Source organism: Sylvia atricapilla, chromosome 3, assembly GCF_009819655.1.
Source record: "Sylvia atricapilla isolate bSylAtr1 chromosome 3, bSylAtr1.pri, whole genome shotgun sequence".
In the NCBI taxonomy this organism is placed as follows: domain Eukaryota; kingdom Metazoa; phylum Chordata; class Aves; order Passeriformes; family Sylviidae; genus Sylvia; species Sylvia atricapilla.
The window spans coordinates 86095870-86114619 of record NC_089142.1 but is presented as its reverse complement, the minus strand read 5'-3'; the positions used below and the strand labels follow the sequence as shown (position 1 = coordinate 86114619).

General features: G+C 40.8%; 1 protein-coding gene across 1 annotated transcript in view; it reads right to left on the bottom strand.

The window, feature by feature from the left end:
- Positions 1-18750, bottom strand: part of PLB1 (phospholipase B1) — a 69897-nt gene that overhangs the window by 24254 nt on the left and 26893 nt on the right. The window contains exons 21-37 of the mRNA XM_066314432.1: positions 17108-17189; positions 16368-16472; positions 15620-15715; positions 15085-15156; positions 14408-14467; positions 13948-14008; positions 13151-13209; positions 11259-11326; positions 10246-10289; positions 8937-9045; positions 5370-5421; positions 5145-5225; positions 3985-4050; positions 3474-3574; positions 2563-2644; positions 2031-2135; positions 302-397 (exon numbers count right to left, since the gene is read on the bottom strand). Of these exons, the coding sequence (XP_066170529.1) occupies positions 302-397; positions 2031-2135; positions 2563-2644; positions 3474-3574; positions 3985-4050; positions 5145-5225; positions 5370-5421; positions 8937-9045; positions 10246-10289; positions 11259-11326; positions 13151-13209; positions 13948-14008; positions 14408-14467; positions 15085-15156; positions 15620-15715; positions 16368-16472; positions 17108-17189 (1339 nt within the window). The remainder of the gene's footprint in view (positions 1-301; positions 398-2030; positions 2136-2562; positions 2645-3473; positions 3575-3984; positions 4051-5144; positions 5226-5369; positions 5422-8936; positions 9046-10245; positions 10290-11258; positions 11327-13150; positions 13210-13947; positions 14009-14407; positions 14468-15084; positions 15157-15619; positions 15716-16367; positions 16473-17107; positions 17190-18750) is intronic.

The following is an 18750-nucleotide window of genomic DNA, read 5'->3' as shown; positions in this document are numbered from 1 at the left end:
CTTATTAAATGCTATCCTGCCTTGCATAAAAATGGATGAAGAAGACTTGAAGCTGCTCAGCTGAAGTTACAAAATGACTGATCATGCAGCACCCTTTCTCCTTGCCACGCACTTTAAGAACCAAAAGATTCTAGGCAGAGAGCAGTGCCAAAGCCAGAGAGTTAAGGAAACTAGTTAAGGAGAGACAAACACAAGTGTCCAGCGTTATTCAGGCCTGAATTGCAATGCTTTCTACAGAGATATTTTAATGGTAGTCAGGTCTAGGTGAAGATCTCATTATATGCAGATCCTGTCACCTTACCACAGCATTCCACAGAGCCCTGGCAAGCTGAGAATGGCCTTTCTGGCTTGGATGGAAGCAGTCAGGTGAAAAGTAGGAGACATCTGGATTCCCATTCTACAAATAAAAGCATAAAGGACATCTGAGTGCAGAAAAATACCCACACTTCCAATTTGGAGTTGCTAAGGCCAAATCAGAACCAGTAAAGAGAAGTTCATATTACTTGTTCTCCCTGCTCCATTGCAGAAACACTTCTGATTACCTGGCAATACAAACTGTACTTCAGCACCCATGAACCATCAGAAACACCTAGCTAGAGATGATTATGTGCCCTCCATGGGCAGATCCATCCAGAAGCAGCAAAACCACCATTTTAAATTACGGGTACAGTTCCTCTTCAGGTTCTGCAATAAGGATGAGTTAGTTCCTTTCTCTGGCTCTAGCTGTCATTAGAACTGGAACCACAGGCAACATTATGCTCTGCAGTACCTTCTGCACAGCTGTGAGTTTTGGAGGGATCAAGACGCAAGTAAGTGTTTGAAGGAAAGCAGCCAGGCTGACCAAGCACACCAGAGCAGTCTCCTCTCTGAACAAAGCTATACTTTAATACAGTGATAATACAGGTACTGGAGGATCTGAAGGAAATGGAGTTTGGAAATTTAAGTATCTTGTCTGTCACATGAATACTAAGATTAGGGTCACACATGACTGAAAAAACTTTTTTTGGTCAGAGCAGTTCTTCCTCAAAACTTGAGCAGGTTTTGTTTCAGTGTGGTTGGGCTTGCTTTTTAGAGGACTACTACCAAAATTTGCATCATATCTTTTGCCATATTTAGAAACAGAGTTTTCAGTTCAGGAACATCTGAATGTTGTGTGAGAGAAGAAATTAAAAGAGCATCCTGAACTTCTTAAAATCTGAATTAATGCTTGTGAGACTACAAAAAAAATGATCAGAAATATTTTGCTTCTTCTGTTTTTATTTCTGTGTTCCCCACCCTCAGTACCAAAATCCCTAGGGATTACTTTTCATGGGCACTAGCTGCACAAGCAAATAAAACAAAAGGCCTGTGAAGCTTTCAGCCAGTTTTCCAAATCTGTCCATAGCAGCATCTTGACTTTTCAAACTTTTATCAGCTATTGTAAACATTTTCAGAATCAGAGCAATCCCTGCTCAATATTTTGCTCTATCTCCTCTTAGCTCCAGGTACATATAAAAATAGTTTCATCTTTAGGGTAAGTCTGAGCCTTTTCCTAGACTTGCAGCTTACTGGAACTTGCCATTCAAGGAACTGAAATATCATCAACATACACATATGAACTACAGATCATAGGTAAACTTCCCTTTCTGTCAGACACAGTAAAATGAGTTATGTGGCACAAAGGGGACCTGATGCCATAGTCTCCACTGAGCAATGCAGCTTTGTTGCTTTAAGAAGCGTAACTTAATAACTTGGTCTTTTATTAATCATTTTGTATTTTCAGGAAGAAAAATATCGATGTACTTTAAAGACAAACAAACCTTTTAAATCAGGTTTTGATTCATTTTCCAAAACAGTAATTAATATTGACAGAACAATACATAAAACTAAGAACTGCTCACTGTAAGAAGAAATCTGTTGTACTATACCAAAAAGCAGCAATTTCTCATAAGAAAAGCACAGAACAAAGTGAAAGTATTTTGAACATAGTCTCTATTGGAAAGATAACCATCCTAAGTCCTTTAAATGCAGAGATCACCTTTAGATCATACCTGATCAAGAGGAGTCTCCAGATTTTGAAGGAAAGGCTGGATGACCACCGTGAAATTTTCATGAGTGTCATATCTGCCGGACTCTATCAGTCTCTGAATGCCAAACTGCAAGAAACAAAAAACCACCAGCAATACTTCAACAACATCTCTGCATCATAACAATTTTCTTTGTTTGGGTTTTCTGAAAGTGCTGGAATCAAAGGGAAGTTTTGCTTGTGAACTTAAATAGCCACAGACACTGGCAAAAGGGGGCTGAGATGCGGCAAAGGGACTGAGAAGGCTGGAATACAATACTGAAACTGTTTGTCAGGGACAGGGTTTTGGTGACTAAACTCCCACCAATTAACCTCTACTAGGAAACACAATTTTTCTGAAGACCTCTGCTGCTAGTTTTGGATAGGTTTGGATAGCATCAAATGAGCTCCTGCTGAGTTCATAGTTTGGGTAAAATACAGATAGAATATGTTGCTTGGTAATCAAGAGCTCACCTTTACTGTAAATAAAGTAACTGTACCACTCTTAATAGTCATACCTGGTAAGCTTTGATGGCATCCCTCACCATTGTTAAATTTTCTGAGTTTTCTTCTCCAGTGAGAACACAGCTACACAGATAACTGGGGGAGGTTACAGGAGAAAACAGGAACAGAGAGAGTTAAACATCCGATAATGCAGATGCCACCCTTTGTCATCCAATGCCCTCACTGCACGGATCTAATAAGGGAATCCATACAATTGTTTTTGTGAAAACATCTTATTGTCCTTGCTATTGTAATTTCAAACCTTAGTCTTGTTTTCTGCCTCACATGAATTATACTACTTTAAGTAATTTTGGTTTCACACCCAGACATGTCGAAGCAGTGCACACTGCACAGAAGGTAGCTTGTTTCATTAATTACACCCTGGCATCTGAAGGCCCTGCAGACTGACACAGATGTACACCAGAGCCCCTGGGGAACAAGAAAGCAGATCTTTGAAAGGTACTGCCTGTTGTACTCTTGAGCTGATACCTTTCCAATCAACAATTCCTTTTGCATTCCCAAGACAGAGAATTTGTCTCTGTCTGAAAGGTAAGCAAAGAATGCAAATTACCCATTGCACTAAAACCTCTGAAATACGGGAAACCTGTCTACTCCTCAAATACACCATGTTCCTGAAAATCTAAATGTTTGTGCACTTCAACCCCATCTTGAACAACCCTGTATCAGTAACTTTAACCCTAACCCTTGAGGAGTAAATTATATACAGCTCTAGATATGGAAAACACTTAGGTCAAAGCCTAAGGTCAAGCCTTCTCTTGAAGCTAATGCCATCAAGCAGGGTGATGTCTGCACTGCATGGGAAGTCCACAGGACTGTGCTGCTACCTTTAACCATCAGTTCAGATTACGAGAGAAGCATGGAATAAGAACACAAACAGGACAAAAGGAAGTCAAACAAGGCTTACTCTGCCAAGTAAGTGGGGCACTGAACTGGAGTGTCTACAAATAGCTGTCTCAGAGGGAGGATGTCTGCCACATCAACCAGACTCACTAGAGCTTTTGGAACCTGTAAGGTAAGTCACAGTTTGGCTTAGAAGAAACTGGTTACACAGCCCACAGTGCATTTATTTTACCCCAAAGTCCAGCCATTTGACGCCCCTTCTCTTTCTCTACCATTGGAAGGATTAAAAAAATAAAAATAATGAAAAAGCAACAAATCTTCCACCTACCTCCCCCAACTCAGCTTTTGATTCTTCTCCCACACCATAGCTCAATGTTACTATCTGTCATTTCAAACTACATCTCACTACTGCAGATAGGCAAGATAAAAGAAAATGCTTTTTGTAGAAGTCAAAAGCATATGTTTGGTACCAGAATGCAAAAAAGCCCCTCAAAATCAAACAAACAGAAGAGCTAGCATCAGTCAGTCATGTCTCAATGTGAGCAAGAATGCTGGAATAATTTCACAGTACTTGCCTCCTTGTGCAGAATATCAAGAGTTTCTTGAATCCTTTTGATGTAATTCCCAGCTGAGTAGTAATCCTGATAGAAACAGAAGAGATTACTGTCAAATAGAGACACAAGGAATTTAGGTTGGGAGGCTGGAGAATCACATTAATTCACTTCCTTTTCTGCCCTACAACATTGTGGTCAGTAGAATGTTCTTGCTTCTTTCTAGATACTGGGGATATTGAGCATAGCAATTAATCTAAAACATAGAGAGATTTGGTGAAATTTTGGATTTAAAATAAACCTTGTTGAGTAGCAGAATATTTAACCCAAGTCCACTGGGCCCTCCATGTAAAAATGCAGGAAGGAACCCAATCTGAATGCATGCTGAACAGCATAAACCAAGCAGCCATAAGCATGCTCACAGCCAGCTGATAAGCTCTCATAAAATTACGTGAAATCATTGCTAGTCAAGGTCATAGCTATAAATAAGGCTATAAAACTTGGCAGCAGCAGCAAAGATGCCTTGCAAGGCTTCTGCAGAAGAAGCACATTTCTCAAGCACAAGGGGTTGCAGGAGCATTGAAAATGCTCATAAGAAGTGAGCATATTAAAGGCAAGAGAGTGAGAGCTGGCAGTGAAAGGTGGCCTCTCCCTGCTGCCTGCCCACTCAACTCCCATGAGCTCCTTATGGCAGCCCGAAAGGCTTCTCCACAATGCAGAGAAGCATAACATTCAAATTACACTGAGCACTGCAGCAACTTCCCTAATATATACAGCTCACCAGTTCCTAGCACCTCCCTACACTGTGAGTTATGGCATGATGACAATTGTAGGGTTGCAGCGCTTTGAACTACCACTACCATTCTTGAATGTCTAAAGAGGCCAAGCTCACAGCAGAGCAGTTACCACATCAGAGGAGTGAGGCATTTCTTCCCTTCCATTTTTTGCTTACAGTCAAAAAACTGTAGCCAAAGCAGTGGTTCTTATCCTGGAGTAAGCCAGAGAAAACAAAACCATCCCACTCTGTTGCTAGTAACTTTTTATATCAGGGTATTGCCAGCAACAACCCCTGTCAAAACATACAGTAGCCCATATATAACTCATCTCTGTGAAGGCTTTATGATTTCTCTTGGAGTGTTTCTACACTGACACCACAGTTTCAGATAACCAGTTCCACTACTCACAGGGTCTTTGCAATAGTTGCACAGGTCGTTGGCTCCAATATGCATGGTTATGAGCTTCCAGTCAGCACTGAAGTCAATTCTCTGTGCAATAAAGAAGAAAATAATGAGTCTGAATTTCTTTAACTTTGTGGCATGCACATGGCATCATTGCAGGTGGATCTGTTGTGTGAAGCAACACTAATTTCCATTCATGCTGTAAGTTTAAAGGAGTCCCAGACAACTTACCTGATCAGTTTTCATAAGACTCACAAGACGTCTTGCTTGGGCTGGCAAGTGCCTGGAAAGAAGGAGAACTAGTGAGTGAAAGAAACACCTGTACTGAGAGATCAACATTACCACGTTTCAGATGTCTTAAATCAAGTTGTCAGATATCAGAAGGGTTGAGTGAGGACACAGTACAATACTCACGTTGCTGTGATCAAATTACAGATTCACATCTTGGTAATAAAACCAACATCAAATCAAACTTGAATACAGATTTTACTCAAGTTCAGTAACTAATCTGGAACCATAAGTTCAGTTCCTATTACAGCGCTTAGTGCACCTAAAACAGTTGAAAAGCCAGAAACTGCAACAGTTGTAAGCAAAGAGCCTCTGTAGAGCTAAGCTGCTATCAACCGATTCCTTGTGGACTAAAACAAGGGAAGCCTCAGTCCCAATATTTAGCTGACCTCTTGAGTAACATGTCCCTGAAAAACAGATTTCAGAGCTCACCGTGCACACTCCCCTCATTTTTGTAGCCTGCATCCAGAACCAGTACATAACTGCACACTGTGAAACAGCTCTGTGCACACAATTTTGCAGGGTAATGAAGAGGAGAGCAAAGAGGAGAGCAAAGAAAGAGGAGAGCAAAGAGGAGAGCAAAGTGAGTGGGGCAGAAAGCACTGACCTTCCAGACAGGTTCAGAATGAGCTGCATCTCCCTACAGGGTCTTGTTAAAGACACTGGCTGTCTATCATTTCTGGGAGCATATCAGCTGACATTAATAAGCATGACACTTGGTTTTTTGTATGGTAACCAGAGTCTAGCTCCCCTTCACAGTGCTTTGTTTACTGTAGGAAAAAAAGAGGTCTCTCATCACCCTTGTCCATCTCAATACTGATCTAACTAGCACGGGAGCATCTGCTAAGGAATGAGCCCTGTCACATCCACTTGTGACACAGACACTGTGTGCACATAGTAGTTCTTATCACCACTACCCTTGTCCAATGTCATAACCTATTTATTTAAATCCCAAAGCTATCACAAGTTACAAGTGGTCATAATTTCCTTCTGCTCTTACTGTGGAAAACCCTAAGCTAGAACATCGTCTTCAATATTGACACAGAGGAAAACACTACTTATTGATCTGACAGTCCACAACATATTTGATTTCTCATACAGTCAGTGAGGTGCTGATGCATCCTGAACCAATGCAGTCAGCAAGATCCAATAACATCTTGAATGAAGTAGTTCCAACAATCATCCATCCTTGAACTGCAGTTTCAACCAAATTTAGATCTTGACCAATGGAAACAGTTTGCTAATGGGAAATACAGTTATTCACAATTCCTGTCACCTGTTGTCTCCTCTCACTCTTAAATTCTTAATCTTCTTTTTTTTGTTTTTCACCACATGAAATCAGAGACCTCAGCCAGGCTCTGCTTCAGACTATTATTCAGATCTATCCTTAATTCTATCATGTACTTAAACACTTTGGCAATGAATGCAAATGGGCTTAGAAACACTTTGCTGTATGAGACCTGCATAACTACATTTTCCTCTAGTTCAATAAAGAGCTCTTCAAAGCAGCCATGGATTTTGTTTTAAGAAACTCTTACACCTGGTTTCCATTAGCTGGTAAGGCTGCAAAATTATCTGATTTCAGAAATGTCCCAGCACCTCTGGAAAGCACTTTCCAGATTAGCACCATAAAGCAAGACACAGGCCAGGTACTACATCTTAAATACCAGCATTAACTGGTGGATGTTTTTTGCCATGTGAATCACTGGAAAATGGGTGGGTTTGGCTGATGAAGAATAAATGCTGGGTAGCATCATCATTCCAGGGTTAAATACCTAAAGCAAGAGAAACATTTCCTTATGTTGCAATACATTTCAGTACTCAACTAGAATAAATTAATCTTCTCAGGTACATCAAGAGCCAAAACATTATAGAAGAGAACTCCAAAAGAAGTATCTCAATCGTTCAGGGTTAGTAATTTACAGGACTTGACTTCTGCACAACTTTCTGCAGAGGGTTATGAGACAGAGAAACAACAGAAGACAAGCAGAAATCTGGCGTGATTGTTATCTGTTCTCCTTGCTAAATGTTTACAAAACAGAGTTACAAAACAAAGATAGCTCAATTTCATCATGTTTATCCAGTCCAGCCATTTGCAGGGGAAGAGAGAAACTAATCCGTATAGATGAAGTAGGCAATTTTCATTAGACTAGCATCCATCAGCTTACTTCAAACAGCCAACAAATAACTATTTAATAGCAATGCCTCAGTTGCTGATACAAGTCAATGGTGACTTAAAAGGTTGTGTATCCTGCTTCAAGTCCTCCCACCTAACCAAAAAATCTTATTTAGGATTTAGCTGGTAAAGAAAACAAGACAGGCACCTCTCTCATTCTTTCATACAACAAGCAAAAGGTGGTGGTAATCTGGATATATGCTGCATATAGTATGTTAATAAATTCTCATTGATGGCTAATGCACATTTCACTGACATACAGAGTCACATTCAGCCATCACCAGGTAAAAAAATGCCTTCTTTCAGTTCTGTGGGGGGCTGTAGGATATAGCAGGGGACCTAGCACCCTATTTCTGTCAGGAAATCCAAGTATTTACTGAGATTACCAGAATGAGTCAGAAGTTACACAAGGCCTACAGGAGAGCAAAAAAAAAACCTGACAAATCCTAATAATCTTTGCTTAGATACAGCAAACACAAACACCTCTCTTGGCTTCTGAACTTCACTTCCAAGACTCCTTTGGGAAGCAAGATGAATTTTTCTTTAAACAAACAAACTAAGGTCTGGGTAATAGCAATTCACAATGTCAAATCCAGACATGGTCTGCCAGATTCTGTGCCCAAACTATGACTGAATTCAAGCAGCCATCTGTTTTGTTAATTAAACTGCACTGACTTTGAATAACTATCCAGGGATTTCTAGGATAAGCAATATAGCAAAGCTCAACTCATGCAGTTTCCCAGGTGTGACTAAGAGCAAAGAGCCAAATTCAGGTGACTGTAAGACATTACAATCCCTATTATGTTGGCAGAACTGGGTCCAACTGCACCAGGTCTGCAATGCACCAAAACCCATGTATGACCATTACTAATTCTCTTTTCTTAAGATTCCAGACTGGTTTCTCCCCCCTCTCCTGTCCTCTCCTGCTTGCTTATCCAGAAACCCAAGGCCAGAATTATGTAAAATTTCATCCTATTTTACGGCTAGTTTTTCTTTATCAATTCATGTTCAATTTCTAAAAACATTCTCATTCTCAGAGATTTATTGACGGACAAATATATAAATGAATACATGTTGAACAAGAAGAGTAGAAACCGCCAAATTGTTTTCTGCCAGTTTCTTGTTTGTGGATTTCATAAGAGGACTGTTAGTTTCATTTGAAAGTTCAGCTATGAAATAAACCCATACGTTTAACATATTTTGAGCCAATTTCCACTCTAACTCAACTGGTTCTGCTTGCTCTTCAGAGCAAGTTGTGACAGCACATGAGACAGTTGAAAGGCAATTAGATGAAGCATCCATCACCTACAAATGTAAAACAAAAAGCTACGTACTCAGCCTGTGCTCCAGGAACTGCTTGGTTAAGGAATGCATTGGAATCATTCTCACTCCCGGTACCAGTTGAGTAGCCCACGATCGTAACATTGAACTCTCGAAAGATGTCTGAAAAACAAAGGTGGCAATGAAGGCAAAAAGACTCCAGCTGCTCCCTGCCTACAGGGCCCAGAACACACCAGCACTGCCCCAGTTCTGCTCTCTGACAGCACAGCTGCTGCCAGTCAACTAGATGGATTCACTCAGCAGTGGGGAGAGGGGTCACCAGCTGCAGCGACTCAACAAGCAGTGTGCTTGCAGTGCCCTGCACTGGCACCAGCAGGTAAGATATGCAGAACTGAGGACTACTGTGTGCAGTTCTATCTCATGTTGTTGTGGTTAAAGCCTTAAATAAAATTCTCAGTCATACAACGTTGACTTTGTGAAGTGAGTGTGAAGGGTCCTTCGGCCCAGCCAGAGCTGGTTTTCAGCTAAAGCATTCTGGGTCTGCTGCTGTGCAAAGTCTCATACTACTGACAAAAGTGAAGAACAAAGCCTCAGGTGCATGGTTCTGATGATGTTCCACCATGTTCTCCATAGTAGTTTCCAAAAGGAAGTCGACAGAGTAACTCACAGCTGAGAGTGAACATGGCCACATTGTAAACTATAAAATCTACTTCAATCTCAGTTTAACCACATTTTAATGAGAGCTTTATCAAATGTAATAGGACTCTGTGAATCAATTAATTCCTTATTCTAATTATTACATTCTGCTTTAAATAATGGTCAACACAGAAAAGAACAGTTTACTGGCCCTCTTCAAATGGAATTTTATTATTAAAGCTGATCCAAACTGAAACTCAAGTGGCTTTACATTAACAATAAACTGAGCTATGTAAAGCTGCAGGTTTCAGTCAAGAGGAAGTTAAAATTATTCCCTTCAGGTTACACATATGAGTAGGCAGCTTTATTTACCAAAGAGGCCTACTCTATGCAAATATTTCTTTTGGAAAAATTGTGATGGAATATTTATTAAAAGCAAATGTTAAGTACATCATGAGCATGGACATAGCAAGGTTATTTAGAAATTCAAATAATACTCACCAAAGACTTGGAAAGGGAGAGGGAAAAGAAAGTAAGGGAATTTCTATCTGTTCTCAGCTATTTTTATTTTTTTAATCATAGAATACTGTTTGTTTTAAAGGTAGTGCTTGTTAATTACATTAAAGCAGCTTTGAAATACTTAAAAGCTCTATATAAATCTATCAGAAACGAGTCCATTGCATCTCCTCAACCTTGCCATTCATATCTAGCAAAGTATTTACTTACTAGGTAGAGTTGTCACATTCTCCAATGACTCATCTCCTCCAATACTAAAATGAGAAAGAAAAATCCCAATTACTCATCTTATCTGGACACAGACAAGAAACAAAGTGAAAACCTGCCACACATCATGGGGAAAAGCAAAGGGTTATTAATTTGGTAACTGTCATTCTATCAGAATCCATGGAGAGGACAAAAGTAGAAGTGTTATTGGGGAGAACAGGTGAAGTTTCAGCAGTAAAGATTCTTGTCAAAAAGATTTAATCCTCTTCCAGATGTGCAAGGGTATAGTCAATCATTTATCAAGTCGCAGAAAAATGCCTGACATAGCTTCATACTCAAATGATCAAGCCTTAAGTACTGTAGATTAGAAGGTCAGCTTTTAGGCCCATTCCAGCCTCATGAAGCCCCTCTAAGTCAACATCAAACACAGGCAGCCCTTGAGTGACAAAAGAACTGTGGCAGTAGCTCCTCACCTCTCCTGCTTCCTGCACAGGGATATATTTCTCCAGCTTTTGTGTTGACAGGACATACTGAGGCCACATTCCAGCTTACACAGAGGTATTAGTACAGCACAGAACTGCTTTGGTCAATATCATAGAGCTACATGACAACAGCAAAACAATTTAGTCTTTTATGACCGTGTGTTGTTATATGGGGCAAAAGTTCTCTGGCCAAACAAACTATTTTCCATAGACACTGGAAAAAGTTCAGAAATAGAAAGTTTTGAGAAGTTCTAAACCAACCAGTTCTGACTTGTTTTGTAGATTTCCAACCTGACATCCCAACATAAAAATACAAACAGTTGCAGGCAGTCAAAAATGAAAGCATGAAAGAGACCAAAAAGCTTGCTTAAAATCCACTGCTAAAAATGCTTTCTGTCAAGCTACCCTTATGACAAATGCTGGCTCTTGATATACCTTCAAGAAATGCTAACCTGAGAAGTAACCTTTTTTTCAACTTTCTGACAGCTGAATGACCTGAAACACATCTCTTCATCACCTTAGCTGAAGACTTACCTCCAAGACAGTCCCCGGTATTGAGTGATCACATCCTGGAGTGTGTCTGAGGCAATTCCTGAACCAGCCTGGACATTATTTTTCATTAACCAAATGAAATTAAAGCACAATTACTAATGCAATAGTAACTTGTAATACAAATACATAAACAAATACAGTTTACTAATTTAAACAGAATTACATAGCTGTTTTATTTACTTTTTAATTGAGTGGAGGTCTTCCAAAGCTTAAAAAGGCATCTGGCTTTTCCCAAAGCTTTCTCCTGAAGAACATAACAATACCTTTCATAATTATTTACAAGCATCATATTGAACATATGACACATAAAATGTATTATAGAGCTGTGGAACAAAGACGTGGGTCTAGATGAGCTAAATAACTCTTTTATGGTTGCATTATTCAACAGTGATGAAAATATCTCAATCAAACACACAAAACTTACTGGTTAATGATATGTAACATTCCATGAACTCAGCAGAAAAAATAAGCGTGTTTCAGAAAGAAGCACCATCATTCATATATACCAGTTTGAAAACCATTGTGCAAACTTGAAAGACTTACAGCAGAACTGGGGCAGGGAAGCACTCTCTACACTTAGCCTGAAGAAACAGGCAAGCTAGCAACTATACCCCTCCTAAAACACATCCAGAATTCAGAAGCAGGGTTCCTGACAGCTGTGATTGTATAGTTTCATTCTAAATCTAGGTGCAGGTTAGAACTTCAGTACAGTACAAGACCAGGCAGCCTATTTGTTGCTACCTTGGATTAAACCACAATATTACATTTTCTTCTACATATAAACTTGAGTGAAATAACTGAAGATTGGTGTTCAGAATAACTATGCACAAGCCAAGTGCAGCTCTGAGACAGCAATACACCACTGCATGTTCTATGAAAGCAGGTTTTATTCCCAGTTCCTACAGACTATACATAGAAGCAGAAACACCTGCAGGGCTCTAGATATTACAATACAGCAACCACAACTATATACAGAATTTCTTCCATTTGTTAATACTGCAGGTTCATATCAAAATGCTTCTATTTATTTCAGTAGCCTCCTGTGTGTAGGAGTTGTTGCAACATGTCTGCCAGAGAGTTGTAAAGGGCTCATGTTTTGTACACACAATGTGTTTGTTGTTAAGGCTCAGATTCAGAGAAATCTATGTTCCAATTTCATCTTTCTGTCCACTGTCTCCTTTGACCTGGCTGTAGAATTTCAATCTTTGACCAATATGAAAACATAAGGCAGAAAGGCATAACTGGAATATAGGATGTCTGAATTTTGAAATAAATTTGTTCTTGACTACCAAAGATAATCATCAGCAGCAAGAACTGTATTGTGACCAAGAAATCTGTTAAAAGTTAAAACAGGCACAATAAAATGACTGAATATCTTCTGAAATGCATTGAGTCAGAGGGCTCTCACTCCATACTTCCTTATCTCATTAATGCTAAAATGATTCAAATGCTATTATCCAACACCACTTAGTTGCATTCTGTTCCTGAAAGAACTGAGGCTGAAGAACAAGCTCATCAGTCCATTCCTATTCAGAAAAAACTCTGAAAAGCACAGTAACCTAAGCCTTGTGCTATGTCCCACTCATTTCAACAGCATCTGATCTCTTTCACCTGCAATTCAGCAAACTACCTAGGCACCTCTTTAAAAGATTTGCCTGTGTTTTAGCCTGAGCTCAAAAGCATGTGAATACATGCGTGGGGGGAACGGAGTGCTGGAAGACTGACACCTTCTTTCTTAATCTAGCTGCTAGATCTATTATCATCCATGAATGAACAGATCTTTGCTTCTGGGTACAATAGCTATTTCCCCTCCACTGGAGCAGGCACGTGTTTGTAGTTTTACCAAGAGAACAGTAAAAACACTATCTTCTTACCGTCAAAGAATCCCCAAGGGCTGCTACAATTTTCACATCGGCTGGCTTTAGGGAATGCACTGCAAAGGAAAGAAATACAGTTGAACCTGGTTAGGAAATAGCTTTTTTTTTTCTCTACTGTGTACGTGAAATATGTCATCATGCATTATGATGCTCTGTCACATTTTTTTTTGCAATGCCCAAGTGATAAATGAGAAATAAATCAGAATAAATCTTTCCAGCTTATCTCCTGAGATTGTAGCACTAACATATGCATATTACCGAGTATTTCAATGGTTAACATTGCTACTGAAAAGACAGAAGAGCAAGGGGCAAATAACAGCAAGTGGTAAACAATATTTTTCACTTTGGTGAAGGTAAAACAATGCAGAATTACACAAAGCAGGAACAGCATTAAAGACTTAAAAAGACTAAGGAAAAGACAATACGAAGTTATTTGAAAAACTGAATACTGCTAAATTCTGGACTAACATGAATGAAGGTGTATTTTCAGTTTCTTTCCATGACATTATGTGGAATAGCTTATACGCTATGTCAGCACTCAAATTTGAATTTTACCACAAGTTATTTTAAAGTTCTCCACTGGCAGTGAGTTCAGTGAAGGTACCTACCCAGAATGCTACCTTGCGTGACAGTGTGGCAGTGTATCTGTTAAGTGTCTGCTGAAAAACGTGCAGACATCCTTTCTGAGCAATGTTTTTCACAGTCCAGCAACCATTTCAGCAAAAAAATTAACATTCATCTTGAAGAACAGCTGAAGGCAATTCAACCTCTTAACATAAAACAGGCAAAACTACCTGAAGTTGCAGGAGGGGAGGACGGAGATCTGTCCTCACATAGCAGCTGGCTTCCATAATTCTAAAGAGAAAAAGAAAGCTGAACAGTGTTTGGCTACCAAATACAGTTAGTAGTAACTAGGATCTTCCCAGCAGAGGCCAGGCAGATAAACTGGAGCCTCTTTAGCATGCAATTAACTAGACAGGTCTTGATTGCTCAATTCTATAGTAATGTTCGGTACTGCTCAGAAGAGTGCAGCATCCTGTACTGATAACAGTGCTGTTTGAGCACATGACCTTACAGGTATTTTCTGATGCATTTTGTCTAATACAGGGAGTTTGTCTAACTTCCCTGCTCTGTGCCATGTATTCAGCCTCCCAGGGCCCTGATTTCCCCTGTGCTGCAGAACATAAGTAATTTGGTTACCACACAGAAACAGATGCAGCAGAGTAACAGTGGGATGGTGATGTTGACACTTACTGGAGTTTGGTTAGGGTATGTGTAATTACTGTTCTTATACGTCCTCAGGAATGGCTCAGCCTACAAAACAAGGCAATCTGAATCAACGCAAGGCATCAGAGGAACATATGGAGATTTCCATCCTCCAAACTTCAGTTCTGAGGTATCTGTAGATTAGCAGTTTGAAGCAAATAAAACCCAGGGATCAAAAATAAATAAATTTAAGAAAGGCCTTTTTTAAATCTGTGCAGCAACAGTGTAGATCTAGGTTGTATTTTTATAACAGAAGTTAGAGAATACCCTCAGAACCCTTCTGTGTGTGGCTCACAAGAAGCTTGTGGCCCCACTGAAGGTATTCCCAGTGAATCCTACAAAGCTATGCTGACTGATACCATCATTGCTCTGTTTCTCCCCACTGAAGCTCTGCCATTCAATTTGATGATCTTGGTTAGGTAGGCCAATCACCCTTCCCTGGTGTTTTGGCCAGCTGTGATGGGTGACCATGAGTTTACTCCTGCTTGCCCTCCATCATCTCCTGGGTGAGCGCTCATGCTGCTCTTGGTGGCATGGCACAATCTGTGTGGGGAGGAGCAGACCGCCCTCACACAGACAGAGCTCCAGGCACTGGGTAAAGGCTCACACAGATCCCCAGCCACTCCCAGCACCTCCACACAAACACAGACACCCTTGTAACTCACCTCAGATGGACAGTTGAGGACAATCTCATCTTCTATGGGCTGACTATCTGTCTTCTCCCCTACAGGCTCCAGCTGGGGGAAAAAGGGATGCCCAGAGGAAAATCAGAGGAGTACCAGAGAGCAATGGGTGATGCTGTGCTGCCAGTCACTGGAAACCACATCTGCAGCACAGCAGGACAACTGCAGGGCACTGCACTAATGCTGGCAGCTGCCCTCATGCACTGTTTCTTTGTGGGCTGAGGATGCCAATTCCCATACACCTGGAACGTGGCCTGCTGATCAGTGTGCCTGGCAGGCATCATCTTCCTGAGGGACACAGCCTTAACACATCCAGCTTTAACACACCCCCAGATTTACTGGTTTGATATGACTGGTTTAACAATTCAGGTGACTTTTCTTCATGTGATCACTCTTTTCCTTTGTACGTACAATTCAGAAGAGATACAGCTTCGTAGTAGATCTCTAGGGGGTTCATGCTGTCAAGGGGAGGATGAAGTGAACAAGGAGAGACCAACACAACCTTTAAAAATCTTACCATGCTGTTCCACAAAGCACGTGCAAGTTGGGAATGAGCCTTTTGGCTGAAGTGGAAACAATCTGGGGCAAAATATGAATCATCTGGCCACCCCTCCTAGAAAACAAATAGGTGCTGTAACAGAGGCAGCAAATATGCAACAAGCTGTGCATTCCGTCTTCTCTCTTCCAGGGAGATAACCCAGCTGACTTCTAAACAAAGATCTGCAAAGGCCTCTGAGGCAAACAGAATTAAAACAGGCCAGGGAAAGTTAGTAACTCAGAATTAAGAAGCCTTTTAAAACTCTTAAATATACTATTCCCGAAGTAATAAGGAATACAGACCACCATGACTCTGAGTACAGAATACTTGGGCAGAGATATCAATTGTGTTCTTTATTTCCCTTGAGATTTACACATTACAGTGGTTTGAAACGTGTGGATTTCCACACCAAAGGTCATTTACCAAACTACTGTAAAGGACTTGATGTATAGGGAATGTAGAGCAAGTGCTTCCTGATGAAGACTTTGAACTAAAATACCTACTTCATGGCTGTGCAATTGCAGTGCCCCAAATCAAGGCCTGTATTCCTGTTGCCCATTGTCTAATATTCCACAAACATTTTATGCAGTTTTGGATGGCAACTGAATATAGCAATTAATTACTATGTCAGGAAACTGCTAGCTACATTTACAACTAAAACAATTTTGACAAGTCAGTGGCATTGCACCAGGATTTAATGTTGGTGTGGTTTTCTTGTTAGTTTTACCTGTGTTTTTGGCATTTCCATATTAGTCAAAAATGGCTGCATAACCACGGTGAAATCATTCTTTGTATCATACCTTCCACTCTCCACTAACTGGCGGGTTCTTTCCTAAAGAGTCAAAGAGAAGTTGTCATTGTTCCTTCTGTGTTCAGCTCATCAGGCTGTTCCATCCATTTATACCTTACCCAGTGACTGCCCCTCCCTCCTGCAGAAGCTCAGACATGACCATGGTTCTCAGCTTGTGCCAGGAAGCCAATGCAGCTGCCTTTTAAGATACTCATCCTGGGCTTCTTTGCAGAGAGGCAGCCTGGGCATGGCTGCCTGACTGACAAGGACTGCCAGCCTGCTCAGAGATTAGATGTTCTGTCAAAAAAATGTCCTTCCAGAACCACCAAAGTGTTTTTGGTTTGTCTGACACGCTGTGCCTGAGTTGTTCCTGAAAAGTTGTTCCTGAGTTACTATGTTGTTTGACTTAACCTGATTTTCAACAACATAAGTGATCAAAAACCTGCTGGCTCTCTGACCTACTCTTTTCTACGGCTCTGTAACAATTATTTTTCTCATCTGTTTTGTTGGTTTAATGAAACAAAATTGTAAAGATCCTGATCCTACTCTTTTTAATCACTACAAATATGTCATTAGAATGACTGGAAACTGTCCCCCACTTTCAAATTAGCCCACCTGTGGTTCCTTGATCAACAGAAGGATGACATTAAAATTCTAACAAATGCAGTGTGCCTTACCTGATACCTTCTGTTAAAGTAGATCAAGTTCTTTAACTCAGTAGAATTGTCCTTAGGGTTTATGACACAAGGGCACAGCATCCTGTGGGATAAGAGCATGGCACTGAGATTTGCTCTTCCTTTTCATCCCTTGCTTCCCAGTTTACAAGCTGCAGGATTAAAAGCTCTGAGAGGGGTTTCTTTGAAAGGCTATTGAATGAGATCATTACCTCCCACCCCTGAGTTTCTTCACAGCCCTAATTCTTGAGCAGAAACACATTTATTAGGGATAAATTAATGAACAGGAAGTGAGGAAAAGCTTCCATGCAAGCAAAACCCATGCTGTGTGCCCATGGCAAGGTTTCAGCAGCAGGATTGATCTCTGTGAGGAGTGGCCAGGGCTGCCCGTTCTGGACACAGCTCCAGCAAACTAACCACAGGGTATGGCTGAGCCTCTCAGCCAAGCTGGTGGTGTCTCTGTGAAAACCTACCTAAGAAAGGGCAGAAAATACCAGAGAGAGAGAGGAGAGAACAACAGTGGGAGCAAGGAAGAGGTGCTCCATGGCAGAACAGGCACTCCTGGAAGGGACCACAGCCTGTGGATGCATGTGAATGCAGGACTCATGCTGGAGCACAGGACAAGAGTGAGCAGGAAGGAGTGGCAGAGATATACCAGATCCAGACCCCAAGCCAAGCCTCACTGAATGGACTGAGGGTACCCTGAGGCAGTAACAAGGGTGGGGGGAGAGATGCTTGGAGAAAAGTTGAACCTGAGAAGGAGGGAGGACAGCTGCTTTAACTGTTCAACTTCTTTGTTTGTTCATTTCCCAATATCTGAATCAGTAATTAAATGTTCATGCTCACGGACAACAGATACAATTAAGTTTCCCAAATCAGGTCTGTTTTGCGTGCAATGATACTTGGTAAGTGACTTCCCAGTCTGTCTTTTGACCCATGAATTTTCCTGCTCACAATCCTTGTTTTCTCCCCATGTTGCTGGGGTGGGGTGAATGAGCAGCTGTGTGGAGTGCTTGGCTGCCACCTGGGGCCAACCCACCACAAAAACTGTTCATAACTACACTTGTGCAATATGGTTTGTTTCAGCAGAACTGTGCAAGCATCCTTCAGGATGGAGTTGCCACAAATTCATTCTAATCAGCTGGGAGAGTCAGAGGTTATCGTATTTTTCACAGCAAGGCTGGTAGAGCACCAGAACAATCACCAGAACTGATGCAGAATTCTCCATCCTTAGAGAGCCATTATAATCTGAGACATTTTAAGATTCTCATGTTGGCTACCTTTATCTCTCCCCTGAGTTTTTGATCTTTCTAGCATGTGGATATTTTTGGGATGTTCCATCTTCTTGGGCATGCCCCATCACTACTTGAGAAATCCAAATTAGAAAAAGGACTCCTTTCAAAAATCCTGACCATGTGACCACAGTAAAGCATCCCTGAGAGAGCTCTTAGAGAAATACCTCCTATAGAGATGCAGTTGATACATGTGAAATATACACAGATCCCTACCAAGTCCAACCTTGTTTTAATGGAGACCAACTAACAAAAGATTTTACTTCCACAGTACATCTATACGAGAACAATACAAATCTAAACTGTGTTTTCAGAAGTTTCAGAAACGTATGTTAGGCAACATCTTCTCTTGAG